Source organism: Melopsittacus undulatus, chromosome 5 (genome assembly GCF_012275295.1).
Source record: "Melopsittacus undulatus isolate bMelUnd1 chromosome 5, bMelUnd1.mat.Z, whole genome shotgun sequence".
Taxonomy (NCBI): Eukaryota; Metazoa; Chordata; class Aves; order Psittaciformes; family Psittaculidae; genus Melopsittacus; species Melopsittacus undulatus.
In genome coordinates this window covers 12,365,490-12,392,686 of record NC_047531.1, presented here as the reverse complement: position 1 = coordinate 12,392,686, position 27,197 = coordinate 12,365,490, and the positions used below count along the sequence as shown (strand labels likewise).

Here is a 27,197-nt window from a genome sequence, read left to right as displayed (position 1 = left end):
CCTACAAAAAAAGCAAAAGTGCCTACTGAGCAACTGACTGAAGAAATAACTGACTCTTGAGATCTGAATTCTCTGATGTGTAACTATAAAGGAAGCTGGAGAGTTAAATTTGCAGCGTGATTAACTACCTGTGTGTTGTCCTAGTTGAAAAAGTGTTGCATTTGAAAATGGCCACAGAAAGCAAACATCTTGTAATAGTAAGGTTCCCATTCAGATCCCTGGAACCTTCTGTATCTTACAGCAATCTTTTTCAAATTTATTTGATGTTTTTCTTTTTTTGATACAGGTGCTATGCTTTCTTGCTTTGTAGAATAGTTTTCAAGTGGAAAAAGCATGGCTCAAAACTCATCTAGAGAAGGAACTTATTGTTGACTTGATGCTTGCTTTTTGGAGAGAAGTCACAGCTTCCAAAGAAAGGGGACAGGCAGGGGTCAAATAGGTAACTGGGCCATAGTATATTGCAGATCATCAGTGTGCCAGGATATTAGCTCTTTTAAGCATATTGATGTGAGAGTTTAAGTGGAAAAGAAGGCACAAAAAGTGTGTTTATAAATGTTTGTAAAACAATGGAAGTTTTGTATTGCACTCCAACGCTAAGGTTTCCCATGGGAACTGGGCCAAGCCCTGTAAGAATGCTAGCATCTTCATCACATCTGAGACATTGGTTCTTCATGTTTCCATGTCAGTGTTTATCAAGCATAAATACAGAAATATAGAGCCGGTTGAATTGTCCATTAGTGGTAGAGTCACTTATTACTTTAGCCTGTCTAAATGTATTGATGGTCTGATTCTGGATTTAAGTTATTTATTATCACCTGTAAGCAATGAAAAAATAAAAGAAATCAGTAATTAGGATGAGGGGTGGGGCAGAATTAGACTGCTCCTTGCTCCAAGTTCAGGGTTGTTATGTTATTGCATGTTGTCCCTGAAAGGGTAAATTCTGTTCAAGAATAGTATCCTATTTATGAGCCATCAAATTGATGGGCTTCTTAGTTGGCTTTCATTCATGTGAAATGGAGAGAGTAGCTATATTCTTCAAATATGATCACATGGAAAATACCAGAAACCTGACTGTTGGTGAGGGACTGTTTGGACCAGTGGGCAATATTGGGAGCAGTGGATTTGAACTTCCATTTCCACTTGAACAGATCTGGCAAAAACAAAGAGTATAATTACAAAACCCAAAGATGATCAAAAGGAAATTAAGAGTTTTCACAAGACTTTGTGAAGGGAACTGAAGCCACTTTTGGACTCTAAATGCTAGCCAGATAGCATCTAAAATCTTCTATAGATGCAGCAGTGCTATAAGAGCAGGGCTGGCTTGGAGTTTCACTTGCAGTCATCCAGACCACTGTAATGAGATAAATCTGTGCAGTGGCAATGGACTTGACTGTCTTACACCTTTCTGGTAATAGGGAAGAGCAGTAAACGCTAGTGGCTAATGTACTAGTTTTGGAAGTAAATAGGGGGGGTGTGAGTAATAGTTGAGAAGCTGGACTTTCGAATAAGATGTAGTGTCCTTTCTAATGGCATAGTCTGACATAAATCAAATGTAGAAAAGGACGAAGGATGATGCCATAAGTAATATGCAAAGTACATAATTATTTTTGCTACATTCAAAGGTTTCTTGGTAATTCTGAATACTGAGCAACTAATAAGATTTCTGAGAAGTTAGTAGTTATCATACCAAAAAATGCCAAGTTTTTTAAGAAAACCAAGATGACAAGCAATTAGATATGTACTAAAATCATTAAAAGAGCCTAAAGTAAAAACAAATACAAAACACTGATTAGGCTGAAGTATTGTGTGGCACCTAAAAGGCTTTGATTATAACTTGCCACTGTGTTAATTTACCAGTGAATTATTGCAATTACATATATTCATGTTTTGAGAAAGGGTGGAGAACCAGCGATTTCTTCTAGATTGTTGTATCTATTTATAGGCCAATCTGGACAGAATCTCTACCAATTCTAAAGCTTGAATGTGTGTAATTATCATAATATACCAGGAAGTGAGAATCATAACAAGCATCTTGATTTACCTCTCCTAGCTAAGTGTACCAAACCAGAGCTCTTAAACTTTTTCCTTTGCCCCCTCTCTGCCCATTAAACATCCAGGGGGTCCTGAGAGGAGTCCTGAGATGTCAGGGGTTGATTCGGTGATCACGCTGCTCCCACAATGAAAGCCTTGGCAAGGGTGGTTTAGGGAAGGTCTTTCTGTGGAACATGCTGATATTTACTGGCAGAGGTGACTGCTAATCCTCATGTACCTTCATCTACATACAGCTCCATCTCCATTACTTCCCCTTACTCTCTGTCTTTCTAAGTGCCTTTTTGGGTTGGTTTACAGCTTCCTTTCTCCCTGCACATCACTTCCGTGTCCCAGATGATATTGCTGTGTTCTGTAATGCTGATTCTGCTTCTTTGCTTCCCCTTCACCCTTTTAATGTCCCCCACTGTTGCTCTGCTTTCCCTTGTCTATTCCCACCCCTTCTTGATTTCAAATATAGTGGATTATGTAGTCTATTTGCAGTTATTTTATCTGATCTTTATATGATCTTTATTCAACTGACTTCCACTACCTTCTGTTTCTGATTTCCCTTTGTGTCTATGTTATGAATGCTTAATATCCTTCCGAGATGACGATGTCATCTACATGTTTCGATTAAGTGATGGAAAACACTGGCTATTTTCATAGCTGTAAAACAAGTGTCTTTTTCTCCCCAATGAAGGCCAAAGTGTGTGGTGAAAACCTGAAGAAAGCCACATAGAATATGGAAGAAAATGTACACATTTTCCTAAAGTGCATTTTGAGAGATTAGCAATTGGATAGTATAGAGAGGCAGATCTACTCTTGTATCCTGGGAACATCTTTCATCCTAATGAAGCATCATGAGACACTGAAAGCCTCTGGAAGTGTTCTGGGAGGTCCTTATGTTCAAAATTGAGAGTGCTTCCTCTATAGCAGCTGATGTCCCAGTTTTCCCCCACCTCCTTTGGGAAGATTGCACTCCAGACACCAGGAGGAGTTGTCTTGAATCTAGCAAGGCAAAGGCCCTGTAGTGGTGACTGGCTCTTTTCGGAAAGTGAACAGTTGAAAGGGACCTAAATGTGCTAATGAGCATTAGATAGTAATTAAACTTGACACAGTTGCAGTTAAATGCCTGCTCATTTTATTACATATTTTAAAAAGGTCTTATTTGTGTGCTAAATTATGATGCTTTGTTGTTAGGATAGTGTACTGTGCAGACTAAAAGGAGTGTGACCAGGCATGCAGTCACACTCTGCTTTTACAGGGGAGAAAAGCAAGTTGTACTAATGACTATTCTTTTGTTCAGGAATTATTTTTACTTAGGCAGCAATATCCTCACTCTGTGAAGAAAAAAGCTTGAGAGCTGTAAAAGCAAAAGAGGCAGCAGATAATGCCACATCAGAGCTGTGGCTCACAGTGCTGCCTCCGGTGCAAGTGCTGCTGCCTCAAGTACACTGCGACTCCTTCTTGGGCAGCTGGGTAGTAACATCATGTACAGCCATACCACTTCAGACACACAGGCAATAACCTGCATGCTGTCTCATCTCATAGCAGGCAGTTCTGCCAGATTTCAACAGAGCGATGTGAAACAGCCTCGCTTCCCATCCACAAGCTGAGATAAATCAGGAGGGATGGATGTGCTATATATACACAGAGCCCACTCAGCTGAAACAAGTGAGAGCAAGGGAAGGATTTTAATCCTGGCAGGGTGGATATTTTTGTATCTGAATAAAAGGAGATATTTATAGAATTTACTGACACAATTTTTATTTACTGTAATTTGAACTGGTGTTAAAACCATTTTTTTCTGAGCCAACAGAAGGGGATATTTGGAGACCTAGAGGACATTGTCATTTTTCAAAATCGAACCTGAATTCTGCAAAAGAGAGGGAGGAGGGATCTTCTTACTGTGCCTGTAATGTCAGAGGGAGACCACAGGTTTACTCTGAACAGTTTCCTCTGTCAATGCACTTGAGCACACTTATTATCACCATGAGTTACTGTGTAATTACTGCTGTTCCCAACAGAGTTCCTGTTTCATTGCTGTTTAATTATGTGCATTATTTCAGCCTAACTATGCAATTCAACTCATGTCACTTGGAAATAAATGTTCCAGGCGAGGCATTGTCAGAATACAAGGAATTTCGTAGCCAGGATATGGCTGCTGGAAAAGTACACGAAGTAATTTGTTGTTCTAATCCACCACAGTTTTTTTGAGGAATTGTATAGACACAGTAGTTCATACGTTTGTTCTTTAAGGTGGATGCTTGGAATAGTTGTGAATATCCTTTGTGTGACACAGTCTGGAAAAACTTTATTGCCAGCAGAAACAGGAGGGTAAAGCTGTTTAGGAAAATCTTCCCTTGGATCCAGCTACAGTAAGCATATGCACTCATTGCCAGCTTAAGAGCCTTTTTTTTCCAGGGAATATTTCTAAATAAATCTCAGTTGTGGATATCACTGTTTAGTTCTTGTCTGTGTTTTGCTGAGCACTGTTTTCTTAGAATAGCCATGATTTTAGGGTCATGGCAACTAATACAGTTTTGACCTTTTTGTTAAAGATCTTATATACTGAAGAAAGGAAAAATGTGAAGTGCAACAGCTCCTGTAATTTCGGAGCTGAAATATTCTTGTGGTATTTCTTGATATCTTGTGATATTTCTTGCCGTTTTCCTACAATATAAGTTCAAAAAAAGACTCCATGAAGCTCTCTTCTGAAGAAAGCTCACTCTTTGAGGCATGCTCAAATCAACATCTTCTTAGCATTATTCTGAGAAAGAGGGAACAAGTGTAAACCCTGATGGCCAAGGCATTTTCTTAGCTACCTCAAAGAGAGACATGAGTACACTAGGATGGGCATGTCCAGCAGGAGCTCAAACCAAAGGCTCGCTGTTAGAACATCATTTATCACGAGCATACTTAGAGAGTCAGGTATGTACATGTGCTTTGAAATTCAAAGCTGCCTTTTCCTTGGTGTTGGAAGTGGAAAACAAGGCAGTCTTAAAAGAAGATCTTAAACATTTGGGGGGAAAAAAAAAGAAAAACAAAAAGATCAATCTGTTAAAAATTATTACTTGGAAAGAGCAAGAGTCTCAGTAAGTGATAGAAGCCTTGATCAGAATAATTGATGCTTCCCAGCATGAGAAGCTGGGATGATTCCCAGCTTGAGAAGCTGGACAATGGTAGCATCATGATTACACCCTGCAAAAAGTCACAATGCAATATTAGCATGCAACATGTCCTAAGATGCATATTACTGAAGGCTATTCAAGTATGTATAAGCATATTTTATAATGAAATAGTAACAAAATGAATATACTGAGAGGAATGGATGATATCAGCATGTGCCTGAGATACAATATTCTGTCAGTGATTAGTTGAAAGCCTTGCTTTGTGTTAAGACTGTAACTTAACCAGTGCTACAGCAGAACTAATCAAGAGAACAAGTATGAACAAGATGTGATGGATGTAAAGGATGCACTTATATATTCATGGCAAGAAATCCATTACACAAAAAAGAGAATTGCACACTGCAAGCATGATGATGCATTGTCCTAAAGAAGAAAACAAGCACTAGCCAGAAACAAAGAGCTAACAAAATATTCTGATTGAAAGGAGTTGTGAATGCTCCATCACTGGCAGTGTTCAAGGCCAGGTTGGACAGAGCCTTGGGTGACATGGTTTAGTGTGAGGTGTCCCTGCCCATGGCAGGGGGGTTGGAAGGAGATGATCTTAGGGTCCTTTCCAACCCAAACTGTTCTATGATTCTGTGTAGTAAAAACTGTTGCAAAAGTAAATTGTCCTAAAATCTTAGAATATTCACAAGAAGCTGCATGTTTTTTTAGCTTGGTTTTAAGATATATAAAGGCAGAGTTGCTTCTGTAGGGAAAAGAGAAATCTTCAAATACAAGATGGCAATAATGATTATATTCAACATTTAAAAGAAAACTCATCAAATTTAATACTTTCTTTCCAAAGAATCAAGAATTGTATGTTGAAATATTAAAAGGAACTATATACTAGAAGAATACATGAATCCTGAAAGAGATTAATGTACTCCAGCTTCACTAATTTTCTTTTTAGACACTTTGAAATCATTAATTGCTATGTAATATTTACTGAAATGAAGTAAGATAGGATCTGGACTTTCCTTATTTTACTGCAAACTATGTAATATTTTAACATTTGTAATAATGCAAAATGTGCATAGAGAGAGGATCTGGTTTAGGAAGTTTGGGTTTAGAAAGATGAGTCTAAAAGAGTATATTCAGTATTAACGTTTACTGTATTAATTACTAGGACCGGAAAATCTGAGTACTCTTTTAGCAGTGTGCTCTCTAAATGAAAGAGATCATTAATCTGATCCAGCAAATTTGAAAATGCATTTATTATTCAAAAGACTCTATCCTATATTAACTCTTAAGTATTCAGTTTAGACAGATAATCTGGCAAGTGGAATGTGATATGAGATAAAGCCTTATGCCAGAATTATTCACCCCTTTTTCTTTCTCTATAATCAGGTATTTTTAGCTCTCTGAATGATGGTATTACAAGGCACAATTCCTTTTGAGGTAATCGCTCTACAGAAGATAACCATGTGGTTCTTCATCTATCATCTTATTACACCTGGTTTCGTCTTCTGCCTGACAGGTAAGATAACCACCTATGTTAATTCATCTAAGTAACTGTTGTCTGTTTTATGCATTTCAAGGTAAATTATGCTGTTTGTATAGCTTTCATTTATTTGTGCAGATCCAATGAATTACTAAATGTGACTGATGAAACTATAAGGAAGCATACTTACTAGAATGGACACCCTAATTAAAAGCTTGCAAAAAGACAGACCTGGATTTTAAATTTGTTTTTGTCTATTCTAATTTGGTATATGGTATTAATTCTTTCTCTAGATTATAAAAAAATGTATCAAACATCTATTTATGCACAGGTGATCAACATGACTAGAAGAATGGAAATATGCCCATAATACACTAAACATAAAGTTCTATAATATAGACACTATCTAAAATTCATAAAACCCATGAAATTCCACCAGCAGAACATAGTGGTGGTTTTCACAGTACAGTGGGGCACTGCTGAATATACTGACTTTAAATTACAAATTGTAACTCTTTCATAAATTGGGATGGGGCCATAAACATTCAGGAGTCACATTTCTAATGTGAAAGTACAGAGATGTTTGTGGCTGAAATTTTGGTTCAGTTCTAAGAAAGAGAATGAGCTCTTTCTAAAGTTAAAATCCAGGGTTAAAATCTGGTTTCTACTGCAGCTGTTCCAAACAACTTTGAGATTTATAAAGCTTCTTTCAGACTTCCATGCCAATTTAAATGAATGCTGAGTGTTAGTTACTGTGATGAATTGGATTGCCATCATAAGCAAAGCTCTTCTCAAGAAAGAAAACATTTTGCTTATGTATAAACTACATGAACTGAGATCAGAAAATTTAAAAAGCAGAATAATTGACTGAGGTTTGAAAAGCACAGATATTATGTACTAATGTTTTGGTTATTTTCAAGGTAGGCTTTAGATCCTTCCTTACTCTGAAGGGGAAGTTACTCACAAAGCTAGTTCTACTGTGTTTCATAAAACATTATTGTGTTCTGGGGGGTTCTCTGTGTAATCGATGAGTTCCTATCTGAAGTGAGCTATTCATACCCTTGCTTAATCTAGCCTACCGTTTCAGGCATTGCCACAGTTTCACTATGATGAGACTATATTGTTTGTGTTATTGAGTAAAAAAAATTAACATGTTAGTCCATAGCCCACAGGAGTGTTTTCTGTATTAGTGAGAATGCTGCTTTGTTCTATAAAGGTTTTGTACACTGCTCTTTACTCCATGTCTGAGTTTGCTGAAGGATATGCCAATGCCTAGTAAAAATCAAGACCTTTAAAATGTTGTGATCTCATGTTTGCAATGTATTTATTGCGTGTTTCAAGGGCTTTTTCTTTGTTGAGACTTGAGGGTTGCTGATAGCACCAATATTAAAACTTACTATTTTAATTCAACACTGCGCTTTTCTTGGGGGAATAAAAAAAGGGCTGTCAAGTACCACCAGTAATGTTACACATATGATTTTGCACTGGCCATGTTGACATAAAAAAAAATCATCAGCTGCAGTGGCCAAAAAAGTGCTGAACACTGGTGGATAAAAAGGTTGTGTAGATCACTGAGGACAAATGTTCAGTTAATATCTTCATGGGCAGGACCAGATGATTAATGCTATTATTTGTGGTATAATGCACATTGAAATTGTGCCCAGAAACCAGAAATCTTGGCACCAGAATGCACCTCCTAGCAGTGCCTTAGAATGACATGGGAAGATTGTGTTGTGTGAGGGTCACAAGTGACATAGGAAGAATGAAGATAGCTATGATGATATGACATGCGGTTTGAGTATGCATTGATATATTCATCGCAATGTCCATTTGATCTCTCACTTGACTGTACTTGGCTCCGTTACATTTGTGCAAGAAGAATAGAAGCCATTAGTGTGAAGGGTTTTGAACAGGGGCAGGTTCTAATAGTACTGTTGCCTATTCAAAGAAAATTGCTAACTTATCTTCTGGTGTGAGATACATACTTGCTTGCATTTTTCATCAAAAGCCAAAGATAACACCTACCACTACCTCTGTAGATATGGCACCATCCTCCAATACAGAAGAGTGGAAGTGTCATACAGTCAGAGCAAGTTTGTTATTTTCAGTGTATTATTGCAAGGCAGAGTAGCTCAAACACTCTTTGCTCTTGGACCTGCTCTGCTTTACATAAATAATTAAATATCCATTTTAGTTTAGAGAAAGTCTGTTTCTGTTTATGGCACCCATCTGGATTATATAAATCTGATTCTGCAGTTTTTGTTCTGCCCCAGCACTTGAATCTTGCTGGAGGGTTTCTCATTTCAAGTGAGTGCTAGAGCTGCTGGCAGTTAGTCTTAGCAAATTTTCTTTTTGAATGTATTTCTTGGCAATTAAAATGTCATGGGATCCAGATAAATACATAGTTGCAGTAACCAAGATGAAATACAAGGGGGTTGCTTGCAAGTGTTCACAGTATGGTTAAAAAGTGAAAGATACTGTAGAGAAGGAAGGAGCACAATTAGAGTGATCATGTCAAGTTCTAGGATGTGTTCTTTCACACATGATACTATCAAGAGAAATGCTGGCAGTGTCAACAATAGAGAATGTGGGAACTGGGGATAGATCATGGTTTCTCATTTCAGCAACAAGACACACCAAGCACCAGAGAGAAAAGTCAAGTTAACTGAGAGCAGATGTTGAAAGCAGAATATTAAAAAAGTTGCTTTAGCACTTTCTGACAAAAGATGGGATTTATTTGGAAGTACATTTGGCTCACCTTGCCTCCTGTAGTGCTTGCCCCACAGTTATAGGTGGTTCTACCCTGTAAGTCGCCTTTGGCCAAAATGATCTGTGACTCTGAAGCCACGAGTCAAAGTTTTTGCAATCCATGGCTCCTATACAGTCCTATACAGTCCTAACAGACTTCCTATATTAAATGCCCTGGAGCCAAGGAACAGATAGCTTCCAGGGTCAGTGTCCTTTGAGATGTGTCAACATATAGTCCATCCCAAGTTCAAAGATACCAGCCAATACCCCTGCAAGTATTCAGAATTCATGTATTTGAGCATCAAGAGTTTTCAGACTTTACTGGCTAGAACTATTTGGGAAACAAGGAGCTAGAAAGCTGAAGAACTGAAGCTACACTGACTGGAGATGTGCAGAACATGGCCCAAAAGGCTGACACTCTAAGGGATTTTACCTGTTTTCAAATCGATCTCTTTTCCTGCTGCAGGAAATTTAAAAAGTTTTTTTTCCCCAAACTGAAATACACATTTTTAATTTTATTTTTAAATTTGGAGTTGGCTTGGAATAAAACCCTTACTTTGAGCCAGTTTTTCTTTGTGGTAATCAAAGGCAGAAGTTGAGAATTGTTGCAATGATTGTCCATTTCTCATCAGTGAGGAATGTGCACATACTTGACTGAAGGGAAGCAAATAATTCACGAATCATTGCATCAGTGGTTTAGGCATAGATAATCTGCAAAGAGACAGGAGCAACATTTTGTTTCCAGGTAAATTAGTGCTTGAAATGTAGTCTTGCAGTATAAATTGATGAAAAAGCCATAAGTAATTTGGCCTTTCACTTTTTGATAGAACAGACAGTTATAATAAGGGTTGCTTTTTGGAGTGCAGTCTGAGTGCAAGGCAAATGAGAGCAGTAAATCATTCCTTAGGGAGCACTGTGGTGATTTCAGTCCACTGCCAAAAAAGTTATTTCATGCTTATTACTGGTAATATTTGACTCTTCTCCTCTTTCCCCTGACATATGGGCTCTCTCCAACATACATCTTAGTTGCCTTTGACTTCCCATTAAATTCATATCCTGTTGCTAATTCTGAATTTTAAACTTTTCCTTTATCTAGTACATCCAAAGTGAACCAAAGAATATCTTCACCTGGTATAATAATGTTGCACCAAAAGAATTAGATGTCTTTTCCAGCAATAGGCTTGTTTTATTTCTTCCTCCTAAAGAGCAATTAAAAGCTGCAAAGGCCCAATATTTTATGTGCTTAGTGAATACTTGATTACATCTGGCTAAGAGGAATCAGTAGCAAAAAATGTTAATGTATTCCTCTGATACTTTATATCTGATCAAATTGTTCTGCTTCTTACCTTGGCATTTCATAGCACAGAGCCAGGTAGTACCTGAGTTTGGGTCAGATCAGACCTCAAAAAGCAGCTTATCACTCTAGTGACTACTCTGGGTTGAGCAAATGAGGTAATGATCCATGGGTATGAACGTCAAAAGCACTTCTGCTTTTAAGTGAACCTAATGCTGTGTTTTCAAAAATCACTAGAATCCTAAGCTTGCATGAAAGCTGGCAAAGCAAGAAAACCAGTAAGACAGAGGGCCCCTCAATGCAGGGCAGTTATTTCAATATGTCCATACATGCTGAATTGCTGTTATTTCATATGCACTTGGAAGGCTGGTGTAGGGAGATGGTGTAGAAATTACATGTTCACCTTCATCCCTAATGTGACAAGCATTGGCTTTACCATGAGATCAAAAAGTTAGACTTTTAAGTAACTTTTGAAGTAGCACTTTAGTTTTTAAGGAAGAATAATCTAAATGGTTTAAGTATCTAAAAGGCAAATAATATGTTTTAAAGCGCTATAATTGGTATTAGCTGGCATTGCTTTGGCAGTCTGAGAAGACAAGCAAACTGTACTCTGCCATTCTTAGGCATAAGTGGAGAAACTAACTCTGCCAAGGGTTGGAGCTTTTCCTACTTAATACTTGCTGTAAAAGAGAAACTAAGTAATGAACAACATGGCTCTTTGAGGACTTCACTGACACATATGGGATAGGAGTAATTCTGCTGGTTTTAGTCCAGAAAAGTAGAAGCAGCCTTCCCAAATACAATCTAACCCTTTCATATAATATGAGGTGGGACTGCTAGAGTGTTTACTTTTCTGTTTAAGTGCTGACTGGTTCTTGGAAACTGATGTCTCTTTAGCATCTTGGTGGCTTAAATCAACACCTTTTCTACAGCAGGATGATGGACTCTTCTTTATAGACTATGATATGCTACATCATGAGTTTTGTGGACATCAACATGTTACTGCTTCAGCATGTAAGCTTCCCAGGAATGCCAACTGCAACTTTGCCCTCTTGATTATGAGAGAAGTAAAAAAATCCAACCCCCAAACCTGAAATTGTATATAGTTTGGATTTTCCTGGAACAGTAAGTTCAAAAATACATTTTATGAACTGTGGGCCAGAATCTACACTATTTAAAGCTTTTTACCACAACATATGGCATTAGTCACAATTGCTAAAGAGAGATACACATTTTCTTCTAGAATACAAAGTGGATGAATATACTTAATACCTGCTTACCTTGTCTGCCATGTCCCTCCTTAGGTATCAGAAGACCATTTCATACTACCATTTGTAAATGAATAATTTTAATGTGTTTTGCCATCATAATGCTCAGAAACATGAAGTGTCGTGTTTACCTTCCTGTGAGCCCAATAGAGATATTTTGGCTTATTCCCAGACCACCTTGTTTCTGAGCATGAGCTTCTCACGTGCTAGTAGGTCATAATTTCTGTGACATACTGAAAACCGTGCAAGAGCTACTTCTAAATATCAAATGATTTCTAGCCTTGAGATGCTGATATGGAACCTGACAAGTTAGTGGTAGTTAAGATAATGAATGAGTCCATGGCTCTCTTGTTCAGCATCTATTAACATTCAAGGTTAATCTAGCCATGTGCTGTGTCAGCAGAACTTTGTCCCTCTCTCATGTAAAAAGTTGTAACAGGATACAACACTGTCAGGCAGATCAATATTAAGAAGAGTGATACCAAATGACTGTCTCACACAGCCACTTTCAGCAGTGTTAAATGCCAGGGAAATAGAGACATGTACAGGAAGCAGCAACAGAAAGGGAAGGCTCATTACAAAAAGAAAGATGCTAGCTAAAGTATTTGTATATCAGTGCACAGTGAGAATGACAACATCTTGAGGTTTTCCACCTGTTTTAGCTTCTTACTGACAATTGACCTTTGGAAAAATTTTCACTGTGATTTGCTATCAATATTCATGCAACAGGTTGTCATGTTTTGAGAATCAAGTTGTTCCCTATTCAGCAGAGGGCTTGGACATGTGATTAACATTTCAATTGTAGGTAAGCGTGTTGATTTGGATCCATTTACGTGCTTAAATTTTGTGATGGAACAGATTCCTGAAAAAATATGAGATTGTCTCAGGGATGATAGAGTGCAGGTCCACCAGTCAATCTTTTCAGACTCCCAGTCTTCTCCTCAGATAGAAAATTGTTGAACTTATAAGCTGTCTTCAACTTCACACACACCCATTTATCAAATCTGATATCATATTAAATCAGAGAACTAAATACTGCTTCATAAATGGATTTAGGAAAGCTCTCCAGACTTTACAGTCCCATGGTGTCAGATATCCAAAGAGACGGTAGTTTTACCCCCAGGATCCTCATAGATTAAACCTACACTAAGAGATATATTGTATATAGAATCTTAGAATATATAGAACTGTTAATGAACTAGAGCTTTATACAGGCGTCAACTAGAATCACAGAATCATAGAACAGTTAGGGTTGAAAAGGACCTCAAGATCATCTAGTTCCAACCCCCCTGCCATGGGCAGGAACACCTCACACTAAACCATGAAACCCAAGGCTTTGTTCAACCTGGCCTTGAACACCACCAGGGATGGAGCATTCACAACCTCCCTGGGCAACTCATTCCAGTACCTCACCACCCTCACAGTAAAGAATTTCTTCCTTATATCTGATCTAAACTTCCCCTGTTTAAGTTTGAGCCCATTACCCCTTGTCCTGTCACTACAGTCCCTAATGAATAGTTCCTCACCAGCACCCCTGTAGGCCCCCTTCAGATACTGGAAGGCTGCTCTGAGGTCTCCACGCAGCCTTCTCTTCTCCAGGCTGAACAGCCCCAACTTTCTCAGCCTGTTTTCATATGGGAGGTGCTCCAGTCCCCTGATCATCCTCGTGGCCTCCTCTGGACTTGTTCCAACAGTTCCATGTCCTTTTTATGAAATGAGTTCTGGTGTCCTGTATCTGTGGTGTCAGTAAATTATATGTAGCAGTATTTAATTGAAAAAAAACCACCAAAATTTGTGGAAAGTTTTGAAAATGAGCTGACGATTTAGCTGATATGGTGGAAATTATGTTCCTATATACTTAATAAAATCATTATTTCAATACTTTTCTGCTTAAGGTTCATAGAGAAAAAGGTATATTACTATGACATCCACTAGAGGATATTAAAATCTGGCTAAGGAACAGGTATGATGTTACCTTTGAGATGTGAGGGTGTAAGGGCAATAGTATCTCTTCATGCTTGACCTTCTCGTTGTTCTTTGGGTGTTTGAGTCCCAGAGACCAAGTCAGAAGCAGAAAGTGCAGTTACACTTCTGGTGCTGCAGAGGAGTGGAATAATAATTTCTTTAGGGCACAGACTGTACTCTTAGTAGTGTCTGACCATGTGCTCCCTGGCCTTTTGCAGAGGTTTCTAGATGCTGCTTTAAAATAAGTAAAACCAAGCCTATAACAATAGGTCCCTCATCAGGTGTAGGAGTAGGCTGTGCCATCACTCTTGAAGTTTAGCAGTTGAGGAAATGGGGACATAAATTACTGTTAGTGTTCCTGTTGTTGCTAGTGAGGGTGTTACAGCTACCTCAGAAGATTCAGCTCCAGGAGGAGGCTTTTATTCTAATTTCATTCCCAGGATCAGGCTTTGGCTATTACCTCAGCTGAGAGACTACAGGTCATGTTGCACAGGTACAGGCAAGTAAATCCATACTCTCTTATGGGAAGATTTGTCACACTTTATTTTAATCACCTGAATGTAAGGTATGTGATGCAGCTGTCTCTGTGGTTGATAAAGAGAGAATGGGATATCCAAATTACTTGGTGAAAATGCTTGTCTGATCCCTCAGAAGAAAGCCATATAAGTAGTTTGGACAAAATCCCAAAGTTTTAAAACTACATGGGATAAATTCTACACTTTATGTCAGAGTCTTATTTCAAATTTATCACAGTAGACTACAAAGTAGTCATAGTAGAAAGAAAGAATGAAGAAGTTACTATTTTTGTCACAGATTCATTTATTGAACTCCTCTCTGTCATTTCATTAATGTTTGAGATACTGCAGTACTGCAAAATCTAATTATCTATAAGACAAACCTTTAAGAGCATTTTGTGTTCCATGGTTTGCAACACACAAAACAACGCCTAAAAACATCCACAGTATGTTTGCACATTTCTGTAGCTGAGAATGAGTAAGACAATAAACAATTAGATTTTATTTAACTTCTATATTGGAAAAATAACCCCAAGAACTGTTGCTTTTCTCCTATGAACTAAAAATAATAAATCACAGTAGTCTTTAATAATCTATGTACTTTTAACTTCCCTTTCTGGTTCTAATCACACACAGAGCAGTGCCCACAATTATAAGCAGTTTCACTTCGTGACATTATCCTTCATCTATGAGTAAAATCGATTTTCAAAATTAATTAGATGCATGTAAGGTCTGAATTAGATAATAGTAGAATAAATTGACTTGTCTGAAAGTGATTTGGATGACTGGTATTAAAAGAGGCAAGCCAACTCTGCTGTCTCTCAACAGAGGAATTTTTTTGCTCAGCTCTATAGCCCACAGAAATTGATGTTTTGAGTTTAATATCTTATGCTGTCTGTGGTAGTAACAGGTTGGCATGGCTTAATACTATGTAGGATGTAAATATTATATTTATGTTTATGACTTCCATTGCATATGAAGAGCAAGATGAGTGGTTGTGTGCAAATGCCCTTGGTGCAGTTTTCTCCTCATTATTTCCTACTAATACAAAGAAAGACCCAAGAGGCTAGTAAACTCAAATCTAATGTGAGACCTTTTATTAAAAATAACAAGTTCAATAAAAAGGTCTGAATACTGAAGATCTTTAGATATTAAAATTTAGATGTTAGAAAACTTGTAATGGGAATCATTGTTAGACATTGGAACAGATTTGCTAAAATAAATTATGAAGTTTTACTTATTGGAGGGGTTTTAGAATCAATCAGAAAGACACCTTTTGAGATGATTTGATGTGGTAGATCTAGTAGGATCTACCAAGATTAGATAGGGAGAATTACCAAGTAGCCAGTGACTCTTTTTTAGTGATTTTTACTAACAAGAAACTCAGCAGGTCATTTGCTATACTTAAAATGAATTAAATCAAAAGGAATTTAAATCAGAAGTGAAACAATGGAGGGCACATTGCCCTAAATATTAGGAGTACAGGTCTTGGACAGGCTGGGACCTGGATAGGAAGTCTAGATAATTAGCCATCTGACAAAAATATGTTGTCACAATAAGGATATTGCCAAAACAAAGAAAAGCAGCAGGTAAGGAATTTTCTGAACAACTAATAAAATCAGACGGATATTAAAAAAAAAACACAGGGTGTTTGCTCACAGCAGAGTTTTTCAAGCATTGTTTAACTGGGCTGGATAGGAAAGAAGTTGGGGAAAGTGAAGAAGCTGAGGTCTGCTTGTGTATGTTTGTGTGCAGGTGAGCCCTGTCTACCCTTTCCTAGACAGTGAATTCCTAGCATTTCCTTCACTTTTCCCTTAAGACTGTCCACATTTCTGTGAAAAAAATCATACCTGTGTAATGATGCCCACATTGGACAGTATTTTCCTGGCACCACATGAATTTTCCTTTTTCTCTGTTTCAGTTCCTGTGGTTCCCTGACCAGTTGAATCCAAAGCAGTTTTCTAGTTATGCCATCTCCTTTCTGTAAGATATATCTATATCTTTTTGTCATGATAATGTCAAAGAAGCCCAAGATCACTTTGCCATTCCCACAAAATAGCCATAGACCTAGCACCTGCATCCTCCCTTTTTCATAGTGTCCCAAGCATTCATCCCTGGGATGTTCTTGCTACATATTTTCTTCTGATCCTCAAAGCCCAAACTGACCAAGTGACACTACTCTTCCCACCCTTACTCAAAACCTTCTTCCTGTCTGCAGCAAGCCAATGTAAAGGAAATATAAGGAGATCTGCTAATATCATGAACTGAATGAATCATTTTCCCAAATGTGTTTTTAATGAAGACCTGTAACCTAATCATGCTGATCCTTTCAAAAACCCTTTCTCTTCACATTTCTCCTCCTTACTGTTTCATATCACTGGTCCACACATCTGAGAATGAAAGATTTATCAGTTGCTATACCTGACATTCAGTCTGTGTATCTTTTTCTGCTCTGCCAGGCATCTGAAACCAGATTCATAATAGATTGCAGCAGAAGTGCCATTCTAAAGCATATTTGATAGGTATGAGAAATAGACATTCACTCAGTATAATTAATAGCACTAGCAGCATTAAAAATTTATGCCATTAAAATGCCTAAGTGGTCTATAATATCATTTGAGTCCTAAGGTGAAAGAGTCAGCTGTACAGGATACAGTTATTTGCTTCTAGGGGCCGTTGTTATTCTGTATACATACTTAAAACTTGCACAGAAAGTGCTGTCAGGTTTGTGGCTCAGTCATTGCAGGCTCCAAGCAAATATGTGATTCTTGCCTTTTCAGGCTGAAGGTACTTCTTTTGATCTAGCAATACGTAGATTTTTACATCATATTGTGCTTTAATGCATGAAAGAAAGAAGACCATTTTTCAATACCTCTTCCTTTCTTTCTAGTGGCCTTCTTTTGCTTCTTTGAAAGACTTCTCATTACGTGAGTTAGTTCTTTAAAATGAAGTTGCCTGACCATATCTGTAGCAGCATAACAGTGTCTTCTTGACCTGCTCCTGCCCTCAAGGCACAAGGTGATTTTTTTCCCCAAACTTGAACTGGAAAAGGAACTTACTTTTTATCTGTAAACAGTCTTCTGCTGGTGCTGTAATCCCGTGTCTATCAATGAATATGAAATTAAGGAACAGTAAAATGATCATGAGGTGTCCCTGCCCATGGCAGGGGGGTTGGAACTAGATGATCTTAAGGTCCTTTCCAACCTTAACTATTCTATAATTCTGTGATAGCTGTTGAAGGATTGTTTTCTGTATATATGATATTTTACTATTGACAATTTGCATTTTTTAGTTATATAGAAAGGTTCTTTCTTCTGTTCTAAGTTTTCTAAAAACTGATTGATTTAGAGTGTTTTATACCCAAAGGGAAGACTTTTAAGGGAATAGTACAAAATCATAATTAGGTTTAAGGACCTGAATATGTTGTGTTGCTATTTTATCTCTTGATCTGTGAAAGTTTTTTAAATGTAGTATTAGAAGACACGTAGAGGATTTTATAGGCAGCACAGATACTATTGCGAAATGTTAGGATTTTCCTGTCCTTAACTGCTGCTTTGAGAAATTTTTAAGATAAAATGATTCAGCCATCTCTGAAGAGATTGGGAAAATTGTTTGGTTTGGGTTTTTCCCCTTGTATTATAAGTTCATTTTCCAGACTTCTGACATTTCTAGGATTTGAAGCAAGGCTCTGAACTGGACTGACTGGAAAGTGAACCTGGTAGCAATCATGTACCAGTTTGCTTTTCCTGTGAGTTTGTTTACAAGTGCCCATACTGTTGGTTAAGTCTCAGTAGAGATCTGTGAGAATTAGACAGCTGTGTTGTCCAAAAATTTTACCTCCTCACTGTGCCGTTCTGTACCTGGAATGTACATTTGCCATTTTCACAAGAAGAAAACCTCAGTTACATCCTGGGCTTCCTGAGCAGAATTTTCCCAGAACATTCCACTACTCTTTCTAGTCTTGCTTTTACAGATGCCAGAGAGCAATCTTGAATGTTTGGAGGAGATCATGCAATGGTTTGGGTTAGAAGGGAGCATCTAGTTCCAGCCCCAGCAAATAAGGAAGAAGGAAATGGAGCAGGGGTGGGCAGAGCCTGAAACCTGTACAGTAGCATCAGCAAACGGAGGATAAAGATTAAAAATAAATAGGTTGTTGACAAAACTTTTTGACATTTATTCACTTTTAAGTGCTTGAATTAAAAAACTTAAATAATTTTCAATGTGGGATTTTTTTTTTATTTTATTTTGGAGAGGAGAGAGTTAACATCTACATATACCTGAGCTTGAAAGGGAAGATAGAAGTATGTTCTTGACAGAATGTAATTCTCAGCTTTGGTCTCCAGCATAAGGGGTTTTGTCTGGTGCAGTAAAGAATCTGAATATGTAAAAACAAATGGATCTGATTAGGATATAAATAAGGAACACCTACTATTTGGATAGTTGCTCTGAATCTGGACCTGTTTGATAAGAATTTGTTGGTCGCTGAAGTAAGCTGGTCTTACTGCGTTTCTAAAGGGCATAACTTCAACTCATAATTATCTCAACCACATTTGGTATAATGATAATTAAATAATAGTGGAGAAGGCACAGGAATATAGTTTGAGTTACTTTAGTTCTCAGAAGGGGCGTATGAAGCAGGAGTCAATGAAGGAAGGCCAGCACTTCTGTTATCCTTACTGCTCTGATTTTCTTGATGCATAGAACCTGATTTTGGGGTACTCAATATATAGCCTTTGCATTTTGAATGTGGAAGGTGTGATGTAATTTCATCCTCAGGCTGACTACTAATTAAAAAGTAATTAATTTCAAACTACCAATTTTCAGAGGAAGGAAACAAAGGCTATGGACCTGTTTTTGAGGAGCAACCCATTGATACCATCTATCCAGAAGAATCTTCAGATGGACAAGTTTCAATGAACTGCAGAGCTCGAGCAATTCCTTTTCCTACTTACAGGTAACCTTTCTTAGTTTGATTTTCAGGTCTTAGGTATTTTACTCAGTGAAGGTTTTTACTGCAAAATGATTGTCTGTCTTAACAGGTTACAAAAGGATTACAAAAGGATTACAAATGTAACAGGATACAAAGGCTTCAAGGCAGGGAAAAAAGTGAGAGATTTGCAATTTCTGAGTAAGAACGAACCTTGATTCAGTTTGCCCAAGTGTCTAGTCAGTGTTGAAGACAGTATGTTCCTTTTGTGTTAGAAGTTTTCAGTTTTTGAAAGCAATACTGATCTAGATCCAAAGAAAAAAAAATATATTTAAAAAATAATTAAGAAACCCATGTTTCTAGCTAAGGTTGACAGATGTTGAAGTCCTTGTTCTTCTTGATTCAGAACAGCTTTTTTTCGTTGTATTTTACTATGAAAGAAGAACGACTGGCTGTCAAACCTCGATATTCTACATCCTATGTTGCTTTTGCATCCACTGTACTGTAGAGAGATGCTCAATAATGTGTCAGCTCTGCTACTGAAGACATTAAAAACTTTATTCTGGAAATACTTTTAAACTAGTTTATTAGGGATTCACACAGGACCTCTTTCACGGTATTTGTGGTCACATTAGTAGCAGAGCAATTCTCTGGATATCCATATGAGTTTGTCGGCCATTATCTGCTCTATTATGTACAGGTAAATATCCTTAAGATTGTCACTATTAAGACCATGACTAATTTACAACTAGTCATGGGCAGAAGACTGTTGTCATCATAGTAAGGGGCAGATACAATTTTTTGCCAGTAAAAGAGTTCAATCTAATTAAATTGTTCTCTGATCCACCTCCAGTACTCACTTAGGTGTTTTCCTAGACTCTGGCTTCTAGGACAGATCAAGCAGTTGATTCTGTTTGCCATTCTTTTAAATGTGTTTACAATGTTCATTACCTTTTTTCTTTAAATATGCTTACAGATTGTCTACATGTACAGACCCACCTGTGACTGAAGGATTTCAGGGAGAACTACAATACCCTTTTTAAATATGATCCCTGTCTCTAGTATATTTACAAGTTTTTCTACACTGCATTTTGCCATTGCACTTGTTTGCTCTCCCTATGCTTAGAGAGGACTGGAAGTGCAGAGAGATCAGATACACATAGATTCGGTACCCTTCTGATACTCTTCCCCATCACTTCTAGTCTTTCCAGAGACTCCCCCATCCTGTCTGCAAGACTATGTAAACATGCCATCTATAGAGCAATCATGGGCTCTACATACATTTTAGCATTCTTCATATCTGGTATGGGCTCTGCAAAATCTGAACTAGCAAAGTCACACTGGAAGAATTGCCTTGCACCTCCAGAGCTCTTCTTATTTCCTCACACTGTTCTTTTTAGTCTCAATATATTTTACCTTAAATACATTATTTTCATTTCTCAGCCTGCCAACAGCTCATGAGCCAAGATTCTCCTGTCTCAGAGGTAGATAAGTCCTTCCTGCCACATTCTCATTGCAGCATAAGCTGTTCCGTTGACAGTTATTCCTAGGTATTTCCAAACAGAGGATTTAGTGTTTGTGATACAGACCTGCAGTATGTCTCCTGGGATTGAAGTGATGCCTCTAAACTCTTGTAAAACCCAAATGCTGTTTATTGCATCTTGAAAATCCTGCCATTTCATTATGAATTTTTTATTAATTTTTTGTTAATATTACCTTTATTGTTTCTTTCTATCACAATAACAATTTCAGTTTCCAGATGCGTATTCTGTATATTTCAGTACATCTTTGATAAGGAAGGAAGACATAGGGCATGCACTCTCATTTTCAAACATTAATGCCTATCTTTACTTTGTGACCAAAAGAAAAAGTATTTACACGGAAATAAATATATTTAAATTGCACCTTCCCTGATTGTGTTCAGGAAATGCGCAGTTTCTTTCCGAGAAGGTTGTGGGCTCCCCCTTGTGGACACAGGAATAAATACAGAGCTATAGATGGATGCTGGTTCTGCACTGACTTCACTGACGTGTTAGGCTGTATGAAACATTTTCATCCCCTACAGCAAGTTTTCAAAAAGCTCTTAAAAATTTCGCTACTCGATACTTTAAAGATGCAGAGGGAGTATTTTCTTAGGTAATTTGGTCTTAAATAACTATTCGATTATATGTTTGCAATCCAGTACTTGATCGCTGCTGAGCTCGTTAACAGCCAGCTCAAGCATCTTTTGCTGCGTGGCCAGCAATCAGGTTTTAACCTATGTCACATCTCTGAGAAGGCTAACACAGTCTGAGACTGTTATATGTAAAAGATCTATGGAGTTCAGATCTGTGGCTCTTCCTGAAGAAAAACATGAAACATATATAGAAGTATATTCATACCTTCCTGTATAGTTTATCATGACCCATGTGTTATTTCTAAAATCATGTTTCTTACCAGGTTTGGGTTTTCGGGCCAAACCTTACATCTGGCTTTTCTTTTTTTAATAGGTGGAAACTCAACAACTGGGACATTGATTTAACAAAGGATCGCTACAGTATGGTGGGAGGCAGACTTGTTATCAATAATCCAGAGAAATCAAGGGATGCTGGAAAATATGTCTGTGTAGTATCTAATATCTTTGGAACTGTCAGAAGCAGTGAAGCCACTCTGAGTTTTGGATGTAAGTTGATGTTTATGTCAAAGCACAGAAGCTGCATTGTCTTCTGCTAACATATGCTATTGCTGTATTACTTTGTAAAAACAATATGTTAAGTGGCTTAGTCTGCAGAGATCAACACATAATAAGTTTTGTAAGCATTTTATATTTTTTAGCATTCAGCTGACACATCATCTTTCTCAATGAGTTATTGTTAAATTAACAATTGAAGAGGCATACGGAACCAGATCTTGAGATAATAATGTCCAGGCTCTTTTTGGATATGGTAGGAGCTGAGGAGAAATAGTCACAGAGAAAAGATGCAAGTGGGGGCATATGGTGATGAGGTGCTGCTGCAGTGCAAACATAACCGAGATGCCTGCAGGAGGAAGGCATGGCACTAACTAGTAAAGCATGCTCTCTGACTCATAGGCTGTGATGAAGAGCCTGCTGGAGGACATTTCTGTCAGCTTCTGACAATCATGAACCAGTCTTGTGAATGCATGCATATGCGCAGACCTGCACTGTCAACAAATGCATGCATTGGAAAAAACTGATGTACTACAAGACGAGTAATGTAAAATTTTGCTGACTGAGCACAGTGTTTGGGTTTTTTATTTTGCCTTAACATGCTTTTTTTTCCTCAATGCATTTTTTCATCAGAGAACAAAAATAGGAACCCACAAAAAATTAATCCTCTCTAACCAGTGACTGTTCACACAGGCCTGTGCCTTTTAATGCTGAGAACATCTGAGAGCACTGTGTTTAGTAGAGCTGGATCTTTTTAGATCCAGTGCTTTAAAACCCATTCATTTTTTTTTAACTTTTACACACATCCTCCTGAAGGAAGGAATTTTATCCTGCAGGAGTATCTAGTGGCCTTTTGGTGTGTGCTGAGCAAAATCAGAGATGATTCACTCTTCTATTTGCTGGGAAGCAGTTTCAGAATAGTCAAACACAGCAATTTCACAACAGAGAGGCTGCAAGAATGACAAGGAAAAGAAATTTGCATGCTCTTTAGCTATTGCTTGTATGCTTATAGGAGTAGAGTGATTATGCTAATTCTTTCATTCTAGCTAAAAATGAATTTCTTCCAATTAAGAGTTCATGGAATCACACATTATAATTATTGAATAATAACTAAGTAGTGCTTATGCAAAGAAGATATCAAGACCCAGTCAGAAGCAGAGCATTTCAGAAATGGGAAAAAGGTATACAGTTTCATCTCAATAACTGAATGACTTTCCTGCCCCTCGTATAGACTATTTTATTTCAGGACTAGCATAATGTTTTACATACACAAATTGCCTGTCTGTTCCTATGTCTATAAATATGTGGTGGCCGTCCTAAATATTTAGAAGTTATTCAAGAATACTATAAACAAAATATCTACACTTTAAAATAGCTAAAATAACTTAAAAGCAATGATAGGTTTTCCTTTCATCAAACCCTACACCATGCATATGCAAAGCAGTATCAAATTAGAAACACATTTTTGCTAATGATTGTAATTTTTATTTTTTCCTGTTTCTGCAAGAGATTTAAGGCACTAGTCTGTACCAAAGAAAGCAAAATTGAATTACTGTGGCAAGTATATATGATGATCAAAAGATTTGAAACAAGAAAATTGATGTTTTAGGAAGAGATCAGTCAGTATTTTGAAGATACAAAGTAGTTGTGTAGTAAGGTCCGTGCTGGCAAGTGGAACGGGAATATACTCAAACTACTGGAGATACGATATGAATGGAAGTATTCCAATCTGTGTGAAGAGCTTCCTTGGCTTCAAGTACAAATCCTGTCTGGTTAAATAGCTAATTCTTACTGAATCTGTATGGTAAACTTAGCTTCTTTGTTACTGAAGATTAATATTTCAAATGAATTGGGAGCTAGCTGTGGAGAGCTGAAGACATTCATTGCACTAGGGCACAGGGTAAAAATAAAAAAAATAATAATCAGAGGTTCTTAAAGAGGTCTTTAGAGTGACCCATTACAGTGCCTGCCATTTAGGCATCGATCCAGTCAGGATCCTGTCAGTCGCTGGAAAGATCTGTGTTATCTAGTGATCTGTTTGAGCAAAATAACCATTAGTGTTTCAGAAGCTGGAAGAGGCGTCTGTCCCTGAACATAAACTCTCCTAGAGTTCTTTTCATGCATTTGACAATTCCTAATGACATTTGCTTCTTAGATTCTTGTAGTCATTCAGGTCTGACAGCTGTGGTTGGCTTTGGAGGAATCCTTCACCTGTACCATGTTTAGTAAATGTAGCAGCTGTTTCAAAGTTAAGGAATTAATTATTTTTAGATAATACCGACCGTCTGTTGGATCCATCTAACTATACATTGCATTTTACAGTAGTAAATAGTCTCTGTTTCCTTCTTAATATCTTCTAGCATGCAACTCTGTCCTGAGCTTTTTTCTTTATTGTTTCTGTCTGCTCTCAAGTTTTAGTTAGATTTCAGATCCAGCACTGACAATTTAGTAGGACTGGATAGCTGCCTACCATTGAAGAAAGCTCGAGTAATCTGAATGAAGTTTGCTTTGATAATTTCTGTGGTAGAATATTGCATTCAGAGTCTGTGCATGTGGTTGTCACACATATGTTGTTTGCACCACAGTAACATTTAAAGCAGGACTCCAGTTGTGATCTCTACAATCTTGCTGCACTTGGTGACATGGAGAAGCTTCAAAAGAGAAGCTTCTCTGCCTTAAGATGCAGATAGTTTAATTTCAGACTGAATACATAAAACTAGTGAAAAGAAGCAGCAAAGTGCCATTATTGACCCTGTTGCAACTGTTATCTTATCACTGCAAATACCATTACTATTCTCCCATGGTCTGTGGGATGATGCATAGCTCCATGAAGGACTTGTTTCTTTATAATTTTACCCAGTCTCTACCCTGCTGCATGGAAGTTTTTTTAAAGAGGGTTGGCTAAGGTTTCTCCTGAGATCTGAGTCACTTCTGTTCCAAACTTGTGGCACAAAAGGTGTGTCTGAGCTAGCTGCTTAGCAGTCCTTGGCTGCTGGGGTTTTCAGGGAGGGCAGCCAGGCCATTTTAGAGAAGCCACTTTAAGTTACATTAAAGGATTAAACTTGCATTTTTTGAGAAACCAATCAAAAAATAACCTAAAATTCTTTTCCTTTCTCTTCTTGGGATTCCTTCTTCAAATGTAGCTCACTTGGCTACTCTTAGGGATATGGTCTGCACAAGGGTGTTTTTCTGGCATTTATAATTATGATGACTAAAATACTGTAAAAAAATCATTGCACTTCATAATGACAAAGTTATAATGAGCAAAACTGGTATTATGGGTCCACAGATATCTATCATATATTGTTGTATTTCTGTATTAATGTCTACAGGTCTGAAAATAATAAGAAAAATGATTGTATTAAAACCCCAATTTTTCCTCCCCTATTCTTTTTAAACTAGATCTGGATCCCTTTCCACCTGAGGAACGCTATGAGGTTAAAGTGCGAGAAGGTGTTGGAGCAGTGCTTCTTTGTGAGCCTCCTTACCACTACCCAGGTAATTCAGCATAAAGTGCTTCTTTTTCAACTGCTTAAGAGTGGAAAAGAAATAAATATTTATTTTTGAAAGTTTCTTTTAATTTTACTTAAACAGTAACTTTCATGCAGCTTGAGAATCACTGTTTAGGTTAGGTTTCCATTTTGTATATATGCCTATAGTTGACTATATGTAAAGGATATTATTCAATCTGCAAATAGGTTTTGATACCTAAATTATTCAGACTAATCTGGATAATAGAGGGGAGGCTTGTTCTACCATTCAAAAGACATGAGTACATTCCACTGTATCACTCTGTCATCCCAGACTTTCTGCTGGCCTTGAGCAAGGCCCAGTTTCATTCCACCTGATGAAATTACCTCAACAGAAATGATCATGGGCTCTTGTTAAAGTTATGGAACAGCAGTAGGCGCCAAATGAGTTTATTTGTGCTCTGCAAGTGCCTTTTTCTCATCATTAGCTGTTGAAGAGTTCTGCAGGGATTATGCCCATAAACTCAAGTATCTGCAGCTCCATTCAGAAGGCTGAATTCAGGTGTTAGCAACTCTTTTATCTTGTAAAATAGAATAATGTTTTAGTTTTCATACTCTGTGTCTAAGTATTGCAAGAAATTAAAGAACCAAGATATATCGCTAGTTAAAATATTCTAAGGCTTTGTCTAAATTTCAAGGCTGATGAGGGCTTCCCAGCTTCTCAGTTGTGTGAGCTAAAGACCCAGCTGCCCATCTCCTCTCACTCCACTCCAGCTCCTATGGGAAGGCTGTGCCCAAGGGGAGCTTCACACACTGTAGCTGGGTGCTCAGTAATCTGCACTCATAGCAGCAGTACTCCTGTATTCAGTGCAAACAGGTATTAGCTGGATACTGAGACATGTATATTATATTCTCTCCTACATAGCTGCCTCTCCCAAAGGAAAGATCTATAAGCTAGACATCAGAGTGAAGTAATTTATATTCAGACAGGATTCCATGGGTAAAGTAGTTGATAGGATTGGTTTTTAATATTGACTAGAAAATATTTTCCTCCAGATGACCTCAGTTATCGATGGCTTCTAAACGAGTTCCCAGTATTCATTGCTTTGGACAAGCGACGATTTGTGTCACAGACGAATGGCAATCTCTACATTGCGAATGTAGAAGCATCAGATAAGGGCAATTATTCGTGTTTTGTGTCCAGCCCATCAATAACAAAGAGTGTATTCAGCAAATTTATTCCACTTATCCCCCAGTCTGATCGTAAGTATTTATTGGAAAAAGTGTTCAAAATGTTTGTGGTTTAATTTTGCTCATTCATAAGTACTGTCAGCTCTGTGAGGAGAAGTATGTAGCAAGTTATAATGACTCCTGCACAATGTTATTTAGTTTTCCAGGTACAAAGGTTAAAAACATTCCCATCCACAGTGAAATCTCTGTGAAGCAAATCTCTCCAAATTAATTTACAAATTTCCTTTCATTATCCCCAGAGTCCCCATCTCTTTTGTGTGATAAGCCCCTGTACTCGTCCCAAAACCTTTAATATTTTTTCTGAGCTTGTAAAGCAGAAACTTCATGTAAATATTAATGAACAGCTTAAGGAATTCATTTTTTCCCAATAAGTCCCCCATGAAAATGGAAAATCCTTTTCCCCTGCTGAAATTTCGTGTCCAATAGTGGCCTAAGAGCTTTGTGTC

The 27,197-nt window shown here is 37.6% G+C and overlaps 1 protein-coding gene across 1 annotated transcript in view; it reads left to right on the top strand.

The window, feature by feature from the left end:
- CNTN1 (contactin 1) overlaps window positions 1–27,197 on the top strand; it is a 201,595-nt gene that overhangs the window by 105,808 nt on the left and 68,590 nt on the right. The window contains exons 4-8 of the mRNA XM_005148087.3: window positions 6,552–6,681; window positions 19,260–19,389; window positions 21,852–22,024; window positions 25,433–25,528; window positions 26,557–26,763. Coding sequence (XP_005148144.4) covers window positions 6,570–6,681; window positions 19,260–19,389; window positions 21,852–22,024; window positions 25,433–25,528; window positions 26,557–26,763 — 718 coding nt within the window. The 5' untranslated portion in view covers window positions 6,552–6,569. The remainder of the gene's footprint in view (window positions 1–6,551; window positions 6,682–19,259; window positions 19,390–21,851; window positions 22,025–25,432; window positions 25,529–26,556; window positions 26,764–27,197) is intronic.